At 40.4% G+C, this 22,602-nt stretch overlaps 1 protein-coding gene across 1 annotated transcript in view; it reads right to left on the bottom strand.

Moving 5' to 3' along the window:
• Positions 1-2,971: 2,971 nt before the first annotated feature.
• Positions 2,972-22,602, bottom strand: part of Ddr (discoidin domain-containing receptor 2) — a 141,183-nt gene continuing 121,552 nt past the window's right edge. The window contains exons 11-18 of the mRNA XM_089591811.1: positions 18,256-18,490; positions 15,984-16,135; positions 14,883-15,220; positions 13,666-13,857; positions 10,373-10,465; positions 7,233-7,371; positions 4,072-4,221; positions 2,972-3,939 (exon numbers count right to left, since the gene is read on the bottom strand). Coding sequence (XP_089447937.1) covers positions 3,757-3,939; positions 4,072-4,221; positions 7,233-7,371; positions 10,373-10,465; positions 13,666-13,857; positions 14,883-15,220; positions 15,984-16,135; positions 18,256-18,490 — 1,482 coding nt within the window. The 3' untranslated portion in view covers positions 2,972-3,756. The remainder of the gene's footprint in view (positions 3,940-4,071; positions 4,222-7,232; positions 7,372-10,372; positions 10,466-13,665; positions 13,858-14,882; positions 15,221-15,983; positions 16,136-18,255; positions 18,491-22,602) is intronic.

Raw genomic sequence — 22,602 nt, 5'->3', positions numbered from 1 at the left:
TCCACGCGTAACTGTATCTAATAATTGCAATTACACGAGCCATTAGAATAAGATAATAATGATTTTGTTTTTCTGTGATTGCTTGCGTTTAATCTTCAATAATATGTATACGGATGTATATGGATTTTACAACTGCGTTTTTCATGGAGCCAAAACAAAGTTGACTTTTATTTTCTCCATCCCAAGTCCAAATAACCGATGTATCATGTTTCTCAGGTTTTTCTAAAAAATGGAGTAATGATAAACTGGTAATTGTAAATTAATGATTTCTTGGCAATTAATTTACCCCCTGTTGTGCGCCATACGTGAGAATACATAATTGGAAAAACCTACGCAGAAACTTTGAAAATAAAAGATTTTGTACCTCCTTTGTTTTCACTCCTCGCAAACATCTCCAAGAAAATAGAGATCGAGTCCTTCCCGAGTATTAAAACCAGTGCACCGGCCTCGATGCAAAAAAACGCCTGGCTGCATCGAGATACGCCGAAAGGTATTTCACGCAGACAATTTAATCAGTACGGCAGTTATATCACCCATTCGTTGCGTTGTCGTCGGCCTGCACCCAGTTGCGAAGAGAAAAAAAAGAGCAGGGCTTTCTAGCACTCGCAGCACGCGTTATCACGTCTTTTACGGGCGACGACGAGCAGCGGCGGGGCCGTAAAAGTGACTGCTGGCGTTGGCTGTGTGTGCACCAACAATTTGCCGAGCTTTGCTCAGCTCGCGTGCACGTGCATGCATATGTGACTACGTGTTTCCACTTTTGCTCTTGCACTCTCGTCTTGGTTGCTCCACCAATCGGGTCTCGTGCTGTAAACCGAGTGATGATGAATCGAAGAAACGAGTGAAGAATGCCTTGCAACTTTTTCCGCGTCACTCGGCTACTCCGATACCATAGAAATGACGATTTTCTAACCTGTCAATACATGATCCGTCATTGATACAAGTGCGCACAAAATAATAAATGCCACTTAGGATACATTTTCGACTCGGCTTCCCTCACTTCCGTCTTACCGCCCCTCATTTTTCCTCTCCACCATTTCTCTTACTCTCCCCCGCGCTTCAGCGGCCTTTCCTTTCCAGCACCTCGGGCGCGCGCGTATATATATGCATGCACATACGCATAGTGGGCGCACGTGCGCTCGAGGTGCTCGACAAGTGAAATTTATACTCGCCCGGAGGGTTTCTTTCTCCCCGAGAAGAAGAGCGAAATTGGGGGTGGCGGCGACGCGCTGACAAAACTGGAATCGGGGAATCACGTCGGCTGACACTGATATGAATGAGAGCTCGCGGCCCCTTGGAATTTCGGAGCAGCCGAGGCCATGCGTCAACCGACGACACTAGCTTGTCGTACCCTAATTTTTTTTGTTTTTCTGTTCTAGGGACAAAAGAGACGCGTCGATCCGAAGGAGCGAGCGGTGTTTCGGTGCCACTGTTGCCGAGGTATGGGCTTTCCACGTGCGAGATGACGGTATCAATTTTCAAGAGCGATGCTGGGGGATTTCGTGCGTTTGCCGCGGCGGGTGATGCTGGGTGGAAAAATCGTCCCCGGTACCGATGGCTGACTGGTGATTTACGTGTTTGCACGGCGATGCGAGTGATTTTCATTTTTACGAGTCGTCATGTGTAAATGTTGTGTCTTTGACGTCGCAGCAACCACGTCATCCTCTACACTTTTCCATTTGTCAAGGTATGCACTTAAAATTAATGGCACTGCTGTTATCGGGACGAGTTTGATGAGCACTGCTACTTTCCTACACTGCAGGGTGCATTGCAAAAAAACGTTTTTTTTTTTTTTTCTCAAAGTATTACGATAATTAATGATAATCAACACTTGTTTGAAAATCGGTGTGTTTGTTTTATTTGAGTGACAAAAATAGCTTATACGCAACTAGTGAGTAACTTGGATGATTATCACTCAATCATTTGCTTTGCGGACTTGCTTCTACTATTAAAATCTAATCTATCTTAAATGTAAGCAATGAAAAAAGAGCCAAAGCATAAAGGAATTATTGCATGTTTAAAAATATCGTACCAACAGTGTTTTGCAAACAAGGTACAATGAAAATTTTTTAATTCCATTAACAGGACAAGCTCGCATTTCTCGGCTTAAACGTCGCGATACCACGTGTAATCCGGTACATGGTTTCCCCCACCCCTCGCACCGACAGGTTTATCACGTAGCACTTTCAAATCAATCGAGTGTCCCATTGTCCCTGCAGCCTGTTCGACCAATAAAGAGCCATTGTTCGCCGGATCCAGCTTCGTTGACGAGCCGAAAAAAAATGTAAAAATGTGCTTGACGAATTTTCAACTGCAAGAGCACAACGCGACACGCGAGGGTGTTGATGCATTTTTTGTTTCGAGGTATACGAGCGCTTCGCTTTTTTTTTTTTTTTTTTTTTTTTTTTACATAACCCGCTGATATGGGACTTTTGTCTCCCCTCTTTCATTCGACTCTTGGCATCTGTGTAGTTTGATGATTCACAAAATTACCTTAGCATGCTTCGATGGTGTATCAGATTCAACTGGAGGTAGTATTTCACTGGTTCTCGGGAATTCGTCAGAGGGTAGGATCAATTTTTTTTTTCTTTTTCATTTTCACGTTTTGTTTATCCATGTTTTGAACGCCAGCTTTACGAGTCTCGATTTTTTTTTCTACCGTGCAACTGTGAATCAAGCGTTTTTTGACTAGCTGCCACTGGCCTCCCGAAAACACGACAACGCAGCAGTTGTATAGAAAAATACGGCTTCATTGGTAAACACGCGCGAATCCGATTGGTTTGATGTATCCGTAGAGAGGACAACAAACTTTTTTTTCTCTTTGTTATCATCTGTCGAAAAAAAATAAAAAACGAATTCTCGACAAAAATTAATAAATTTTTCAAATGCAATTATTTCTGTCTTACTAAGCTTAAAGAAATGATGAGGTGTTGCAAATGAAAAAAAAAAGATTTCTCGTCGTCTTATTGTAACTTTTTATTTATTAATATTGGATATCATCATTTTATAAATTTTTCGTGTGTCTAACATAGATATATTTAACAGTAATTATCAAATTGTCATGTAATTTTTTTTTTTTTTTACATATAATATATATTTATACCTTCGTGAAAATGGTCGTTTAACATTTTACAAAATCAATTAGAGCGCAACAAATGGTGAATAATAAATAACAAACAAATGTTTAAATGGGTAAGAAAAATTTACAAGTGCATTGATCAAAATTCAATAAATTTAGAGATGTCAAGTAATCTGTTGATAATTTTTTTCTCGTATAAATAAAAAAAGACGAAAAAAAGTAATGAAAGATTCCGCACAATAATCCACAACTTTCTCTCTTATACTTTTTTTTTTTTTTTATCATTATCTTAACTTCTCTCCCAGGCGGAGTTAAAAGAGCGCGTTTATCGAACATCGACTCAAGGATACACGAACATTACTTTTTTCTTTTTTCTTTTTTTTTTTTTTTTTTGTTTTTTTTCTTTCCTTTACACATTGATACACCGAGAGGGAAGCGCGCGGTTATTGTCGAGCTGCTGCTTGTCTTTTTAAAACTCCTCCTTCCCTTTCCAAAACATAAACAAAAAGTCAATCGCGACACAGACACACCCATCCAATCATTCAATGATAATTGGAAGTGGAGGTGGTGCTGGCGCGGGTGTTGTCGACGACGCCGGTGCAGGGCTCCCACCAGTTGCCGTTGAGCTCGCCCATCATGGAAAGCCGGATGAGGTTCCAGCCTTCGAGTTCTCTGTATCAGGTGTCATTGGCACTGGTGCTCGAGCTGCGCTGCAGATGGGGCTTGTACCCTAAATTCTTTCGCTGCAGGAACAGATGGATCTCCCGGAAGTTCGGCCGGTCGCGCTCGTCGCGCTGCCAGCACTCGCGCATCAGGTCGTACATCTCCTTCGGGCAGTTTTTCGGCAGTGGCAGGATCATCTGCGAAGCACACGGTTACGTTGTTCTTTTTTTTTTTAAATTTATTTATAGAATAAACTAATATACACAGTAGTTTACTGAAGACAAATCAAGAGTAACAAAGGAAAGGGGGGAAAAAACACGTGGCCTCACCCTCCTCTCGTCCTGCTGGTAGAAGTAAGTCGCGTTTTCAACGATGCGGTAATCCGGCAGCTCTTCGAACGGCTGTTCGCGTGCGAATGTCAGGATCTCCCAGAACGTCACGGCGAACGCCCACACGTCGCTCTTGGACGTGTAGTTGCCCTGCGAAACAACAGAACGAAAAACAGTTTTGTTACTACAATCTGCGTTCATTGCACGCTGGGTGAAATGGAAATCGCTAAATCCGGGGCTGAAATAGAGAGACTCACGACGAGGACGACTTGATTGCTGAGGATACTTTTTGCTGGGCTTTTAGCGAGGCTTTTAGGTCTCGTTTGCCGATGGCTGGAGCGCGAGCTTTTGGGTTGTTTTATTTTCATTTATCACTTTGTATTGTAACACGATGTTTGTGCAATCAACCGATTCGAAAAAATTTTATTGAAGTGTACGATGTCAATCAAAATCTGCTGTAACGAGCAAAAATGATTTCCCTTTTATTCGTGCGAATATAATTGCAAAACAATGTGTTTTTGTTTCAATCAAGTTACAGAGTGACTTTTTAACGAATTTTAATTTAAAAAGTAGATTTTTATTTCCATGGATTGTAAAAAGTGTACGGATGGTACGGTGAAAATTGATGAGGATTTTACTTCGTCAAGCCCAAAAAGGTACCCTCCTAAGGAAAATAGGAGCCCCTCGAGTTCCAAAGGGCCACTCGAGGCCCGCGCGGTATTAGTAACTACGTAACATCGCCTGCTTTCCGAATCCAGCCCCTCGACTCCACCAGGCCCACGCCAGTGCGTCAAGTTTCGAGGAAAAGCCCGCTTTTCATAAATCAGCCGTGTGGCGCAATGTGCTCTTTTTCACTTTTTGCCCCGGCGCGCTCACTTCACTTTCACCCTCTCCCCCTTTTCTACTTTTCTTCCTCCCAAGCCTCTTTGTTTCTCCCTACCGCGGTTTTTGCTTCTCTCTCTTTTTTTCTCTCGCGTTATGGTCTTGAGAAAACTTTATTTTATGCCCCTCCCCCCCCCGCGGAACTCGCGCTCTTTACCGCGACGTGCGGCCTTTTTTCTTTTCTCCTACTTGCCGAGTCGTTAAATTATTAGGGAACGGGATAAGTGGTTTAAGAGGCTCCTTCAAGTGTAATTCTTTCTTATTAAGGTTTTTCGCAAGCATAATGGAATTTCCCGGATGGTAAACAAACGCCCTTGTTTTCTCGAGATTTTCCGAAAGTTGGAAATGTTTCTTTAATGCTCTTGGGAATTCACTTACGCGGAAGACTCGGTGTTCCATTATCGCTTAGCTTGGCTGCCTTTTTACATTAGAACAAAGTCTGTACGATGTTGGTTCCAAAAAAAAAAAAAAAAAAAAAACTGCGTTATTTCTTCCACGTACTATATCATTACTTTCGGGAACTAACCATTAACTTTATAATGAAACAAAAGCCTCTATCGCGTTGAGAGACAATAAATCACCAAATGCGATAATATGGTAAGTACAAAAGTAGTTTTACAATGGTTCACGAGTACACAACAAGCTTTGAGCTTTAATCTTGCAAACGCGAATAAAAACAATAATTTCAGTCGATTATGATTGTTTTTTATTGTGATTGTAATACTTCTCACATTATTTTTCATTTGAAATACAGTCCTTCTGTACGAAATGATTCCGTGTATTTTATTACGGGCAACATTTGTTTGGATTGAGATTTCATTTGCTTTCAATTGTCCAGGTTCGAGTTTCAAAAGCATGTTGATCATCGTATTTTTATTAATACTTCGATGTGTAAATATCAAAAGTGAATATAACTTCCATAAAGATGCTTATCAGCAGTTTGGCTGAACCATTAACCTTTGTTATTTATTATTAGAAAATGAATGGCTGCAAAATGAGTTATTATCATGACCTCTGGTCATTTAAAATTTATCATTAAGTTTATTAGTGATACGTTTCTTGTGAATAATAATATCGTTAGATGCACAAACATTTTCATAGTACTATTAAAAAGTAACAAAAAAAAAAAAAAACTCATTTTCATAGCTCAAATTAAAAATCCGTGCGCAGTAGTCACATAAATTTTGAATGGATACTCAACGCTATGCAGAGTTTCAAGTAAACAAATATCCAACACAAATGTTTATAAATAGTTTATCACTAGATCAAGGACTTTTCCTCGAATGGTTTTTGTTTCCCGTATAAATGGGATACACAATTTCGCGTGACAAGGAGAGGGTGGGTTCGCTCGACTAATTTTGTGAAACGTTGTTCTCGGGCTGACTGTCTGTAATACGTGCCAAAACTGCATTTGTTATTAGTTCAGTGTTTTATTCGTCGTTGTAGCACCGGTGTACAATATTACATGAAAAGTTCATTTGTACATTTGTGTGTGTGCGTGTACGCTGGGAAAAATGTTTTCAACAAAGGTACTCGTGAAGCAAAATTTCAGTCTCTTCTTTGTCCTGGCAAAGCTCGTATTGTTGAATTATTCAGCGAAAATATTGTAACTGATAATTAATTTACATTTTTTGTTGAAACGTATTGGGAGGTGGAGCACGTTTGGGATTTTGTTTTATTAAAATTTCGATTGTATAATGTACGTTCCGTGCTTTTTTTTCTTCTGCCAATTATTGGACAGTTTTAAAAATATTTTGACGTGTCAAACTTCTGCTCCGATGAATTGAATAATTTAATTTTGCAAATAATATGAAAAAAGGATTTAAAAAAAAAATTTTATCAGTGCACGTGTACTAATTATCTTAATTGTATTCCATTTGAGCCAGGAATTTATTCCATTAACAGATTCGGTTGCACTTAAAATTAAATTATAAATCACACCATAATTTGAATTAAAAATCGAGTTCACTTGCACCACGTGCGTATAACTAGTAAAAGTCAAATGAATATTAAAAACTACTCGCATTCGTAATAATATAAAAGAGTTAATTTTTCAGTTGATATCGGGTGTGAGAGTGTATTTTTAAATTATACTCGAAACTCTACTAATAATCAACCCACACATTTGCAAAAGCAGTGAGTAAACGAGTACAATCGTAAAATGAAAAACTCGGTTGAGCGAAGCACGGAAAATAGAAGCAGGTGGGCGGTGAAATCGAGCCATCACGTTCCATCTCGCGTTAAAGGGGATGTGCGTGGACATGATCAATGGGACTCACCAGTAGCATCGACTCCCAGGCCATCCAGCGTATCGGCAACGACCGGCCGTCTGTCTTGAAGTAGTCCGCTAGGTAGGCACTCCGCCCTGATCCCAGATCCGAAATCTTCACCGTGTAACCCTTGCTCACCAGACAATTCCTGAAAGTCACGTTTCCCCCAATAGGAGCATTTTTATCCCAGTCATTCGGTCAAGTGGTCAGTAAAATATCAAAGTCAACACGAATCTCTTAAATAAACTTTATCAAATAAAATGAATTAAGGAAATTCCACCAGTACTCTCTGGTCAAGTGAGGGCTGAACATTCACAGAATCAAATCAAACAATGTCAATCTAAAAATATGGATTTATTTTGATGCTCACTGCATTAAATTAAGCATTAAAACAAGCCAAACATTAATTTAATTCAACTGCCATTATTAGTATTCTTTCGAGGTGTATATCTTGAAGACCAGAATACTTATAAAGGAGCTTACTTTTGAAAGGATTTAGGCCAAACACATCTTTACCATCAGTAAAACACGTTTGGAATCTCGTCACACGTCAAAGTAGTAATTAAGAGCTGCCTGAAACTCTTTGTTACTTAGAGCGCGTCCTTAAAATCCTTACCATGGATTTGACGGACGTTGAAAATTGAATGAAACTCCGAAATCCGCAAAAATCCGACCATCGGCAGTGGGTCCCTGATTATACCTACATTATCTGATTACATACTCGTGTGCTAATGGCCAAGGAAAAACAAAAGGACTAGCGTCAAACGGCCACCACTCGCATGGTCGGGGAGATCGAAATAATTTGATATCCTGGGGATCGTGCATAAAAACATCGGTATACACCATACGGGTTTTGGTTGGGGGTGGATCGAGTAAAAGAGTCCCCCAAACGTCACGGTTCATTATTCCGCCGGCGAGGACTTTGACGTGACGTCGGCGCGCTTTTTCGCGTCTCCCATCCTTTTGATCGGGATCGCTAATTAGTGTGCGCTCCCCCATGAAAACGCAAGGGAGGAGGCAGGGGGGTGGCGGTATAACAGGACGCTCCATTTCCCGGTCAATTAGTCAAAACTTTTAATCGGCCGACTCGAGCGTGAAGAAGAAAGTAGGAGGAGGAAGAAGAGTGAAGTTCGGCCCAGGGAAAAGGCCGCCTGGTTGCGTATAGATAAAGGCCCCCGAATACGCGCGCGGCCGCCGTTGGACGCTTAAAAAGTTGCACCGCCCGAGTTTTGGCTCTACACTGCGCCGCTGCTGCCACGCGTCAGTAGTGCAGGCTGTGCAGTAGTAGTTGCAGTAGAAGCGGTAGTAGTAGGGGAGTTTCAAATTTAGATAATATTGCGAAAGTTTCGGCGCTACAGCTACCTCCTGCGAGACTCGAGTGGAGCTCGTGGGATTTTTTTTTCTCTTCTCTTCCGAGGAGGAGGAGGATATTGTGTGGATGAAGAGAGGTATGCGAAAAAAGCGTACGAGCACTTGATTGATCTTGCTGAAAAAATACGAGTAGAGTAGCACGGAGTGGCTTGTACGATATGCTTGAATTGATATCGAGAGGAGAGAAAAATTATTTATGATGCTCGTTTTTTTTTTTTTTTTTTTTTTTTTTTTTTTTTTTTTTTTTTTTTTAATAAGCTAATTGCAAAGCAAACACTTCCTATTGGCATAACTGAAGTTGCTTTCCGAAATTTATTTAATCAAGTGGGAAATGCCTTCTCCCAATTAATGAGATAACGAATGTGACAATCAGATGCTCAGGAATTTTTTAAATGATGAGAATTTCATCAATTCATGGACAATTGAAATTGAAAAAAAATTCAAGCTAAAAGCAAAGCTGCAACAGACTACTTTGAAAAGCATCGTTTTATCGATTGAATAATCAAACGTCAACTTTAATGGAAAGCGATACAATAATTTTCACTTAAAACCGAGCGAATAATAAATAAAAGTGAAAAACGCTTATTGGTAAGTGGCTAGCATTTTCTACGGTGGACGAATCGCCAACACAGTACCCGTATATTTTGCAGAGAGGGTACCAAGTGGAAACAGTCCGATACTGTACTTCCAGGCAGAGGATGTTGGGCTTCGAAAAGCAAATTTCATTTCACAGAATTAAAAATTTAATGCCCAGAAACGTTTAATTTTGTCTTGTTGAACAGATTAAACCGTAATTTCGCAGTTCGGGTGCTGAGCCAAAGAGAGACTGAGGGAACGGGAGCTTTGAAACGATCGTGCACGGTAATAAAGTACAGTAGTCAATGGACCGAGTCACGAGCTGACTCTTGCAGTAGTTTATGTTGTGCGTACTCGAGAAATCCAGGGAAGAGCTAAAATAACTTAAAAAAAAAAAAAATTAAAATGAAAGGGTCTAGATCCACTCATATTATTGTTGACTTTTTTTATTTCTTCATGTTACCGCTCCAGTAAAATTCAGTTCAGTTGGATAAGGATCAAAGTACGAGAAAAAATTTATAATAGGATCTGCAGCGTCAAAAAATCAATCTTTGATAGACAAGGCCTGACAGTTATGCGCTTATTATCCCAGAAGGCTATTATAGTAACAAGGTTTATGATTGGAATTCATAATTGGTACACGTGCCTCCATCAAATGGATCGGAGTACAAGAGTCCTTGCTTACTTGCACTACTGGTTGCTCAAGTACTTACTTTGCATGTGTAAAATCTATTTAGGGGTAAGACTCAATGAGGCTAAATAAGTGTCGAGTGTAATAAATTTGACTTTTCACGTCACATTATAAGTATTTTATGGTATAATTGTGTCACGGTTAATCGTTTATTTTTTATTTTTTACTTTTCAAGCCATAAAATCACCGAAGTTGATTCAAAAATAATTTCCTTGTAACTATGTGCAAAAATATTTGAAGATACTACTAATGTAAAAAAAAAGAACTCAAAAAAAATAAAACATCCGAAGTACAAAGCATCATGAAAAAACAAAAAGTCTTCTTAAAAACACCACCCCTATCGCTACTCTGTTTGAGTCAGCTCCATCAGGCGTACATCAACGTGTAAGTCCATTTCAATGCCACTTCCTATTTCTTCTTATTTCGAAGGCTGCACGTGTGCATTAGCTTTCCCATTGCTGGCAGTGCATAGACACGCACATAAATACACCAATATACGTATACATCTTACCTCGTAGCCAGATCCCGATGCACAAAGTCCATTTCCTCGAGGTACTTCATGCCGGATGCTATTTGCGTAGCCATGTACACCAGAGTGCCGAAACTGCAAACACACACACGTAGAAAGAGAAAATCAAGTACACCTCGATATCTTTTGGCTGGGTCGCACCCACATACTAACACTACTTTCTCGCGTACATCTGCATGCATACGTTAGAAAATGACTGCGGGAAAAGAGATAGGGTGGGAAGGCGAAGGAGGGGGGGGGGTGAGTGCGCTACAGCGGAATCGTCAAAGCTTTCGCGAGTTCGCGGCAACTTGGGCATATAGGTCCCTGGGAACCCCCTCCCCTACCTCCTACGGCCCCTAATGTTTATCCTCGTGCGGCTGATGGGCTCTTCTCGGAGGAGAGATGTGCGGGCTTACAAAGGGAGCGACAGGGAAATAAGGTCGCGAGGATGTGAGCTTTAGGGTTGAAGTGGTGGTAAAAGAGGAGGGAAGATAGACTGTCGTGAAGTTGGGGCTAATTTCTCGGGGAATGTTTGCGGCGAGTCCGAAATTGTCCGTGATTGGAGTACATACGCTTGAGCGGGTATATCGTGGATTTTTTGTCGAAATTAATTATCGCCTCTTTGACTATTGTTCACGAATATTTGCATTGAAAATTTTGGTTACAAGGAGTTTCGACAAACCTGCAAAAGTAATTTGAACTTCGATGGGTTCTTTCAGTTCATCTATTTTGAATTTTACCGTACGAATTTTTTTATTGTGGTTCTAACAGCTGTGATCATAGTAAAGTTAATGGTATAATGACTAAAGTCGACCAAAAAAAATACCTCGTGATAAATATACGCCAAATATTGCTAGTATAAAAAACTTGTATCATACAAGCCATCAAGAATTAATAATTGCAATTAACGCAAGTTGGGGGGGGGGAATTGATAATCTATTGCGAATTGCGTCATGATCCAGATTGTATAGGGGTATGAGAAATAATTGCTAATAAAAACTGTTCTACTGTTGAATTTTAGATTTATAAAAGTAATAATAACACAGCTGGTAAAACACGATGACAATTTTCAAGTCAATTTTAAACATATATATTTGTTGTTTCCTATAACCGTAACACTTGCAACTGAGATCTCGGGCTGGAATTTTTTTTTTGCATTTCGCAAGTTGGCAGTGATAGGAAGAGCAACTCGGACGGTAACATAAGTAGCTCATTGGCAGGGAACAATCACTCGAGTAGCAGCTCGTATCGCTCGTCGTGTTCTTCAGTCGCAGGGAGTAAAAATTTTCCGCGCTGCTTGGCATTCGGGGCCATTGTTCGCGGCCTGTTGGATCGCAAATTACACTTCATTTGACGAGGAGAGAAGGGTATATACTCCGCGCGTAGGTATAGACGACGTCGTTGCCAGAGCATACACGAGCGAGGTATAGATACGTGCATGTGAGGGGGGAATCGATTTTACTCGGCTGAGCGATTGAGCGCGACATGTACATATACACGCGGGTATGAGTGTGTTTTCGAGCTTGACGTTGCGCGATCGGCTTCAGCCTGCTGCTGTTGTTGCTGATTTTATCACGGGAATATGGAATTTGATTTGTTTTTGATTCGGTAAAATGTGACGAAATAAATTCGTGTTGACTACGGCCGTGGATACAGTACTGCTCTTGCGTATCTACAATTCGATATTAGTAATTTTCATCGAGTGTTTATAGAGAAAGCTATACTTTTAATAATAAAAATGATCATATCTTTATTAAATGGTCACAAAGTTTTGCAAATAAATGCATCTAGAGATTTGCAGCTGTAGCAATTAATGAAACTTGAAACTAGGCAAGTTGACAGTAGTAACACTACACGTTTTGTCAGACGTATTAAAAGATTTTCAGAAGTAACAATCAACATGATCTAGTCAATCTACCAAAGATTAATTGTAGTCAATGTGCAAAAAGTTTGAAAGTAGTAATAGTCAATGTTAAATTAGACAAGTCAAGAAGTTGACAGTGGTAATCATAACTATTCTTATTATGTAAAATATGAGGTTTTGAAAAGTCATAAATGTGCTATCGAATATACATGAGGCTAGCGTGTATAAAATAACTATGATTTGGATCAGTTTGTTCTCAAAAGTTCGAAAAATCATGTAAGTTTTAACTACATTAATAAAACTATTCATGTATAATTAAGCTTTGTCTTACTTACAGTGTATACTAAAAACAATCAAATACTATTTAATAAAAATAAATTGATGTTTTCAAAAACTTAATAACATTATACAGTTTTATGAAAGTTTGAAATTTCAAGTCTATCTTATAAAATTTTAACAAAAATAAATAACTAATATATTAAACAGCTAATTTATAAATTTTTTTTATACATCATCATCAAATACCGTGTCAAAGTGATAGTTCAAATAAGCGATAATTTGTTGATAATTAAAAAAAAAATTCTTTCAATTTATTCTATAAAACAGTAAATGAAACTTGATGCTAATTACACGAATCTTACTGAGTCAAGATGTTTAAGGAATTTAAATTACCAAGTCTTTGAAATTATATTATAACGAAGCTCAGAATTTAAATATTTTTCCTACGAATGATTAAACAGACGCGAGGCATTCGTTAACTAACGAACAAAGGGTGGCGCATCGAAAAGAGAAAGCACTCGAAAGATGAAATTAAAAAAATGATGTTAATCAAAAACTCGTTTTGCGCGTGAATCGCGCCAAAGAACCGTCTAAAAGACTGGAAGCCGAGAAATGCAATTATTTACAACAGCTACTCACAGCAAATGGATTTCCAATTTTAAATTCTCAACATCCCTTCTTTTTCCCTATTCTTCCTTACCTCCCTTCGCTCCATCTTATTCGCAACTTTAGTAGCCTATTCAAGTTTCGAGCAGCTTTTTTTTCATCGCTTCCATTCACGCACACTCTAGCTTGCAAATACACGCGCGCACGCCTTAACACGATCGTAGATAAGGTGCAGCCGAGAGTGTGTTTGCTTGGGCTCTGGATGTGTCCTTTCGTTCGTTCTCGGGAAAAGCTCTTCCGCTACGAGCGCGCCTTTATCTCCGTAACGCTGTGTTTTGCACAGACGCGATTACGCCAAGAACGATCTTTTAAATTTTAAGTGCATCAGGGTTTCAGAGTTGCATTGTTTCACGTGCTTAGAAATGGATTTTTCCCAGAGGATATACATGATTGTACGAAGATAGCATTCATTCAGTCATTCGCGCTTAGCATTAAAAATTGCCTATACCGTGCAAAGTATCAAAGTGTCATCGCAACGACTCACCTCAACGTTTTCGTCGTTTGCACAGTGGTCGTCTCGGCCACGTGACTTTGCAGGTACTGATTCAGGTCACCGCACTCGCCGTTCTCCAGGACGACACACATCGGGTCATCGTCGAGGCTGGCGCCGAGTAGTCGAGCGACGTTCCGGTCGTTCAGTCTTGCCAGTTTTTTGGCTTCTTTTCTGAACTCTAACCTGTACAGAACAAAGCATTCGCATAAAAATAGCATATATCTCAAAACAAGTGACAATCAGATAGCGAAGTGTAATACACCATTTTTGAGGGGGGAATTTTTTCCACATCTGCTGATAATGTATTTTTTCTACGATTAAAAGTGAAAAAATTTTCTCGTACAATAAAACTTATTACAAAGTAATCGAACGAATGTTTGCGCTTAATTTCGCTCGAATAAAAAGCGTACAACCGTGGATGCAAATTCCACCTTGCTAATGGACCGAGGAAAGTTATGAGCCCCGAGCTTTATGTTGGAGACTAGTAAGAGAGAAAAGTACACGGATCAATAGTTGTTGCGATCAAAAAAGCGCGAGGGCAAAGCGAATCCCGGTAACAATTGTGGGTGCAGCGTTGCTGCTGCCACTGGGCTTGAACTTTCTCTTTGCGAGACAAAAACTACCACGACGTTTAGTTCCCATGATGAGAAATGGGCGTGGAGTGTGAGCAGCCCTCGGGCAGAAGAAGGTGGAGTGGAAAAGTTTTTCACGCGCAAAGCACAAAGCTGGTTCGTTATTGAAGTGACAACTGCATTGTTGGAGTTTTTCTCGATGATGTTGCGTGTTATGGTTTTCTGCCCTGCTGCATTGGAGATTTTAATTGTTTGATGTTGCCAACTTTTAGGACTGTTGCTCAGAATGAACACTAATTTCTTTTTTTCTTTTTTTTTTCTTTTTTTTTTTTTACTTTGAGATCGTTAATTTAACGTGAATTCTCAACAGTTGGTCAACAACATTTTTCCATTTTTCAGATATTTTAAGCTCACGTAACCCCTGAACTAAGTTGCTTACAGGAGGGATGGTGTGATGCTATTGGTTGGGCTCGTAGATGTCATAGAGTCTCGGTCAGGTGTACTGTACATGAAATTACAATTTTTTACATCTAATTTTTTATTGTATCAATGCCATAATGATGAGAAAAGTACGGTTGGCCCTTAACACTCCCATTTTAAACAAAAGTGAGGTGAATCACAACTGAGAAAACCCACCTAAGCAGTTCCGGCGATCCGGGCTTGAGCGATTTAACGACGACTAGGTCGGTCGTGGTGTTGCGGAAGACCTCCTCGTAGCCGGGAAACTGATCAACCTCGCATACGTGCACATCGCCAAAGTTGCCGCAACCTAAGCTCTCGGCTATGCTGAGCTTCTCGCGCGGGAAGTCGAAAATCACGCAGTCAAGACGCGCCGTTGCCTCATCCTCGTCCTCTTCCTCGGTTAGCATGTCCTCCGGACTGTAGCTGTTTAAACTACTTGAGGCTTTGCCGCTGTGAGGCGGTGGTGTGCAGCTTGGGTTTGGCGATGCGGGCAATGGTGGCAGTGCTGGGCTCTGCGAGGGGGAAAAAAAATCGACGGGTCTATTGATTCGGGTATGCGGTGGTTGGAACTTTAATCAAGATTGTATCGTCAGTTTTTCAAGAAATTTATATCTGCTGTCGTAAGACTAACTTTTTTTTCCATTTTTGTTTCGTATTATTATTAAGATACAAGTATCGATGTTATATGCTACGAGAAACTTTTTTACTGTTAGTGTTTATCAAACAACTTTTTAATAACTTTGTGTATTACAACTTTTGATATTATCATTATGAAACGGAATACTAAAAGTTTTCTTCGTTTGCAGCTGATAACATCTGTGTTGGTCATAAAGAATAGCATCTTATGTTAAATACCATGATATCTTTTATGTAAATTAACAAATTTGCAATTTCAAGATAAAACTTTATTTGGATACGAGCATGAAGAAAAAGTACGAGATGCAAGAAAGTCAAACGTGAAATACAGTGAAAGAAAATTCTTTCATCGCATCCAGCCCAAGGCGCGTAATTACTTTCCACTTTTTGAAAATTGGGTCACAAGTGTAGCTGTGGTGCCGCCATAGGTAAGTAAAGAGCGCTGCGAAAACTTCCCCGGCGTGCATTAAGGCTAATGAAGACCTTCCCCTCCGCGCTGGCGTTCAAGTAGTTTTCAGCGATTGATTAACGTCCACGAGACAGCCGCTGATTTACATACGTAGCTCGTTCTTGCCGTAATTGGGCATACGCGTCATCATCGCAGTTGGATAAGAGAGAAAATAAAGCTAAAAGTCTCACCTTGCAGATTTCTGGACTGACGTAATATTTTTCTGGGGGAGGTGGGATGGGTGGTGCGTTGGTCGAGTAGTCCTGTGACGACGGAGTCGGCCGGCTGAGATTTACCGACGTGTTGAGTAGTAGTGGAATTACTGGGTGCTCTTCCGAAACTCCTGAAAAGTTGCAAAAAAAAGGGACGAGAGTGTAAGACGCTGAGTTTGAATCAAAAACCAAACTTTACTCACTGCAAATAAAAGGGTTGGGTTACTTTGTTTTTATGCTAATTAAATCCATTCGGAACACATCCATGATAAGATGTTTTAATTTAATTACATCACTGCTTAAAATAACAAATGGTCAAGTAATAGAGATCAATCTTAAGTCAGACTTACAATCCCATTATATTACTGGTTTAGAAAATTCGCTAGGAAGTAGTAGAGATCAACCTTTGGTCAGACACAATATGTCTATAATATTGTAACGTGAATGTTTTTTTTTATCTTATACTAAAAAATTATAATAATAGTAATAATAATTAAAAAAATAATTTAATCCATATTTAAAAGTGCAGACTGCGATGTATCCGCATTACAGTAAACACACCATAAGTGGTAAAATAAACAATGAAACAAGTAGTATATCTCAACCTCAAGTCAGACATCAAAACATTACAATAGTACAACATAATTACAAAAAAAATTGTGTCAACCAGATTTTTACCATAAAAAAAAGATTCATATTTAAGGGTTAAAAAATATCGACTACGAAATTCTGTACGTACAATAAGCAATCTTTGAATTGTCAAGTTGTATCATGTATAACCAGTTGGATTTTTTTCTCTCACTAATTTAACGTACTAGGTACAAAAAGGTAGGTAGTCGATTTGTTATTGTGTTATTCCTTGCAAATTCTAAAAAAAAAAGAAAAATAAAAAACATTAATTGACCCAAATTAACACCTTTATCAAATATATTTGAGTTCCAAAACCACGAATACGCAAACTATGACTTGGCCAATCAATACAGAGCGGCCAAAGACAAACTTTGAATCGTTAAATTGCAGGCCATAGCCGGTCTCTATCGATCTCTCGGCCACTCGTTACTGTCCCGAAAGCAAGGAAGGAATTGCAGCGCAGCGCTCACATCCTTGGGCAGCGAAGGAGAGCCCAACCAACTAGCCAGTCGTTGGTTAGGCATGCAAACTCCCGAAAACGGAGCAAGACAGTTAAAAGAGCGAAATAGCGAGAGAGAGGATCGGCTAGGTGTGACCCACCGAAATAGTTGCCGGACTATTCGACGTGCGAGCTTGTGCTTAGATTTCCATCTCGAAAAGAGAAAGACCGAGAACAGCCCCAGCTCAATTCCAGACGGTAAACTTGCTCGTTAGAGATTCCCCCCCCCCAAACTATTCCTCCACGCTCGCCCTCTGTACCCCGTCCTCTTGTTCTCGCCACATTAACCCTCGGCCCGGATCACCTTTTCCGTTCCATCCCGCACTCGCGCCTCCCGAGTAAATATTCCAGCGGAACAGCGCCATGACTCGCTTGACCCTTAACCAAATCGACCCTCCTTTTCCAACTCGCTCTTTATCTCTTGCTCTTCAGCCCACGTCTGGTGTACCTGTGCTGCCTCGGTCTCGCCACGTAATGCATATTCCAACGGAACTCCATCCCCCGCTGCAGATATACGGCACTTTAATTATTAATTTATTGCGGGCACCCTACTCGCACCAACGTACAAAAGGCTGAATTACTCACGGAGCTTGGCAGCTACCAGGGAGTTTTAACTACGCGTGTGGCCCGTTATTCTTTCAAATCGATTCGTGATGTATAATACATGTATAATAACGTGGGGGACTCAAAGTAATTTGCCGAAACTAATTTCGACGCGCACCCATGACTCTACGAACACGTATACACACTCGGTAAGTACATCATTCACGCCGAGGGGAAAATCTCGCAGCAAACAAGCCACAAAGCGTGCCCTGGTAAGCCCCTCGCGCCCTCGATCCCCCGATGAATTTACGATTAACCCAAAGGGCCGCTCCACGGTTATTACACGCACCTCGTAGAAGCGGCTCTTCCATCGAACAGCCAAAAGCATATTCTCTGGCGGGTGCATTACGAGTCTCGTCGTTTCGCTGAGCTCTCGCGCAAAGTATTGCCCCTCAACTAGCACCCTGGATATCGTAGCAGCATCGCGATAAACGCGTGCCCTCGAGGCTCTGAACTTTATCGACTCTACGTTGACTCCCGTATCATCGGCGCATTACATAAATACATGTGATGACCTACCAGGTGCGTAGTCGGCCGTAGTTTTGTGTAGCTGCGGCGTAGTGGTGGTCGTGGCGGCGATGGCAGCCGTGCCCGTACAGTTGGCGGTGGTGTTCGTAGGAACGAGGATGCTGTTGCCAGCACAGCCGAGAGTCGCTGCGCCCGCGGCCACGGCAGCGTAGGCGCTCGGATGGTACTGCAGCGGAAGCGGCGGGCAAATTGGTCCCTTGTCCGCGCCGCAACTCTCCACCGTTACCTGCGATTCATGCGTGTTGTGGGTATCGTTATGCGACTGTATCGACAATGTGTATTGGGTCTGTCTCTTTGGCTTTGTGCTCGGGCTCGCGTGATTTTGTTTGCCGGCCCTTCTGGCTCGGGGCTACGTCGCTTCTATTTTGACGATTGGATTGCCAGTAGATATGGGGCACGTGTGGGTCAGACTGTGGAAGTGTATGTCCGAGGATAGCGTACGCTGTCGCTGGACATGAATATTATTATGATTGTAAGCTGTTCAGGTGGAGCGCCAATTGGGTTGGGTAGGGAATGTCTGTGAACTTTTACAGGTACCTTGGTGTCAAGATTTTATTTACCCAAAGGCTGAAGGGGAAAGGCTCGAGTTATTTTCAACATAAGGGCAGACAACCCAATTTATAATTCAATATCGGCTGGAGATGTGTTAAACATATTAGGCAACGTTGAATTTTCCACGTGACTTATTTTAAACGTTTTGAATGATTAAATTGCAAGCCAACGAGGAATGTCGATATCAGAAATCCATTTGTACCTTTGCAAACTAATCTTATTTAATTGACATTTAATTCAATCGCTGGTGAGAGGCAGGAATAGGGTTATGCAAAAATTAACAGTTACACGCGATATGTCTGATAAAATGTTGGGACCACGCCACACGAAAATTTGAGTAGCAGACGAGAACAGCGTCGAGTTATTATACACGTCTAAATTGGTCTTCAGAATTTTAAAAGTGTTACCCAAATTTATGTTACTTTGTTACGTTACCCAATATCAATCAGTACTGTCGGGCTAACAGCATCAAGGAATCCTGTGTACACCAGTAGAGCTAAATAAAACTGCCACCCGCATAAAAAATCGAGGAGGAGTCGGATGCTATGGGCAATGTGGAACAACTCACCCGACGTAGGTATGGTAACAACAGAAAAACGATACTCGTGAAATCGCAACGTCTGCTTATTGCCCTGCGGCCTGGCTGTAGTTGGCTCATGTTGCATATAAAATGCACACTCAGGAGGTGGAGGAGGGCTTCGTAATGCGATGGGCTGACTCGCAAGTGGAACGACATTGTTCCCTTATCTTTTTTTTTTCTCTCTCTCTCTCTCGAAGGACATTTCACCGCGTTATCGCTCGGTTTTACGCTTCCGTCTTGCCAACGAGGGTCTGCAAAGGACTTTTGTAAAAATTATCGGTTTTATAACTGATGGTGTCGCGCGCTGATGAGCGGTTGGAGCTTCGCGTTGTTAATGTTGCGATAAAAAAGAATAAGAGTGAGAGTACAGTAAACATACGAGTATTAGAAAAAAGTAGTTAACCTGTGCCATTTTCTTATTCATGACAAAGCTTGTAACTTTTTTATTTTTTTGATTGTCCCACAAATTACCCTTCATATACCTCGAACACGACCACTACACCTCTTTTGACAGGTTTTTTTATTTCATTCGTTTCATTAATTTATTTTTTCGATGGAAAGGAAGGTTTGCTTGGATAAACAAAGTAGCTTTTACACATCAATTAACTAACAATCGCCAACACATAATCACAATATGAATTTATGGTAAATTTAATAAATAAAACAAAAAGTGCATCTACCTTCACGTTTTCAATGTAAAAAAAATAAAAATAAAATAAGACAAACCAAACTCCAATAGCCCCCAAGACCCTTAAAAAAGAAAAAAAAAAAAAATGGTAAAAGAAGGATTCGGATATCCGGTTATAATATTCATCACTTTTGGTCCCCTGCCTCGGCACAACACGAGCCTCCACTCTCATCCCCGCGAGGCCGCTCGAAAGTGCCACATCTCCGAAGGTGTTAATTTCCGCTCGGAGCGACGACCAAAGCCGTCTCGACCGGATACCCTCCCTCTCTTTGCCAAGAGTACCCTCAGGGGCACGACAGAGGCACCCGCCGTTTAGATAAGATAACCACTTAGCCATCAAGGATTCAGCGCGAATTTCTTATCGAGCTCCTGCTTATACGTGCTGGACTCCTCCTCTTCAACCAAAGTTTCCGTTTCTCTCCAATTGTATACGATTTCCCCCTTTTTTTGTGTTTCAAATGTGTTTTTCCACCCCTGGTCCAAGTACATCAGATTCTGTACGTCAAGAGCTGAATTCAAGGACAATAACGAGAACCGGTGCTTTGGTCACATATTTTCTTTCATAAAATGTGCGGGTTATTATTTCAGAAAATAACATTTACGAGGAAAAAAATCTTTCTATTTGACGAAATACAAATTCTCTCTCGAAAAAGAAAATTACCCTCAAAAATGTGGGTTCCACCTTCGGACGGTTCATCCGGTGCTCTGAAAATTTCGTGAAAATTCACCAGCTTGAGCAATAAACAGAGTTACCCCTGGCGTTTAACGCGAAAAAAAAAGGAAGAAGAAGGAAAGTTAACGCGTTGGGTGAAAAAAGCTGGAGGGAGAAGTTCACGCTTCTAATTAGGCAGAGCGGTCGGACAGAGAGTAACAGCAGTGGCTGTCGCTTTAGCGCCGTAAGACGCAACGGATATTCAATTCACGGCGTCCGGGCTGCTGGTGCCGTTGAAGGGCAAGCGTTACATATTCAGAGAGGCGCTTTTGCCCCTGTCCCTCTTTCTCCCGACAACAAGTGCGCAGGAAATTTCCATAATCCTGTCCGTTAGCAGCTCTCTCGGTCTTTCTCGCATTTACTCCAGCGCAAACTGCGAGGCACTGCACTTTCGAGATGAGCGAGGACACGAGGAGTTGCTGAATTTCGGATGGATGGCTGAGTGCGGGCTCAAACGAGGCAGGTGTGCGAGGGAGGCGGGCACCCTCTGTACTCCCTGCTGTTGGCTGAACTTGAAACAAGTTATCGCCACCAAGACCTGTGTGTCCTTACACGTACAGTGACTTGTATTTTCACGAAAACGAAAAAGTTTCGTACCATGTGAAATCATTATTTAATCTTTAATACGTACAATCTTAACTATTATTTGAGGGCAGTTTAAATAAGTGTGTACAGAAACACGTAAATCAATCGTCTTAAAAAGTTTTTACGAGATGAGACTTAAATTTAATTAAAAGCTTCGATTTAACGCCTGAATCTGAGACTTAGCAACAAGTGAAAATTTAATGAAGAGATGTAAGTTACCAGCTTAACGACGGCAAAACTTTTTCAGGCCATGAAAGTTGAAAAAACATTTATTCAAGATATCAAAATAAAAGTTTTTTTATTTGTTTCAAGACTCAAAATTTTTGTCTGTAGTGAAACAGTAATAAGTTTTAAGAAGATAAATTTTTTATCATGTATATTTAAAGTGGGGTCATGCAACGTTTAAATGCCAAAGTAGTAGATTTAAAAAATCAAATGATTCTACATTAGCAAAAAAAAAAGTTATTGTTCTAAAATTTTTAAAGCGTATAATAAACAATTATAAATATCTTTCTTTAAAATTATTATACACTGTGGTTTTTAAAGAACGACGTATTAAAGAACGTTTTTAAAGAACGGGTACAGTATGTAAGAGTGTTATAACTTTTTAATATAAAAAAAAAAAAAATATAGGGCTCAGTACTTTGAATGCAAAATTTTAGCTTTTCACGTAAATCAAGTTACCTGTTCTTTTAAATTAACTCAAGAACACGCGATTAATTAGATCAACCATATGTAATTTCAACTCTCCACTTTAAGATCTCATAGCGTTGGTTGAAAAAGCAACTAGTGTTAAAATGATGTTTAAAAAAAAAATATATATATATTTCTTTATATTTAACAATTATTTTTCAACACCCTATGACTTTCACATGAAAAGCACAAAATGCTCATTAAATCTTAAGCTACATTTAAAACACGAAAAACGTTGGCACGCCTTGGTGCCCTTTAATTATGAGCGGTAACTTTTTAAACTACACCATACCAGCACATTATTTACGATCGACTAAGGATTTTCTATGTTATAGCCAAGAGCGCAAAAACAGTGGTGTAAGTATACAGCAGCGTTGTTGCAGCAGCGCCCCTTTCTCGCAGCGAAAAATTACCACCACCGGCCAAGGCTGTAATTCCTAGTCGAGCTCTATGACATTTATTAAAGCCGTTCGTGCTGCGAGTGATTAAATCACTTTGCGTATATATACACGCGCCTATAGACCAGAG

The sequence above is a fragment of the Copidosoma floridanum genome, unplaced genomic scaffold (assembly GCF_036245765.1).
Source record: "Copidosoma floridanum isolate Cflo_tuat_1 unplaced genomic scaffold, Cflo_Japanese_pri ptg000014l, whole genome shotgun sequence".
Lineage (NCBI taxonomy): Eukaryota > Metazoa > Arthropoda > Insecta > Hymenoptera > Encyrtidae > Copidosoma > Copidosoma floridanum.
This window is presented reverse-complemented; position numbering and strand designations above follow the sequence as displayed.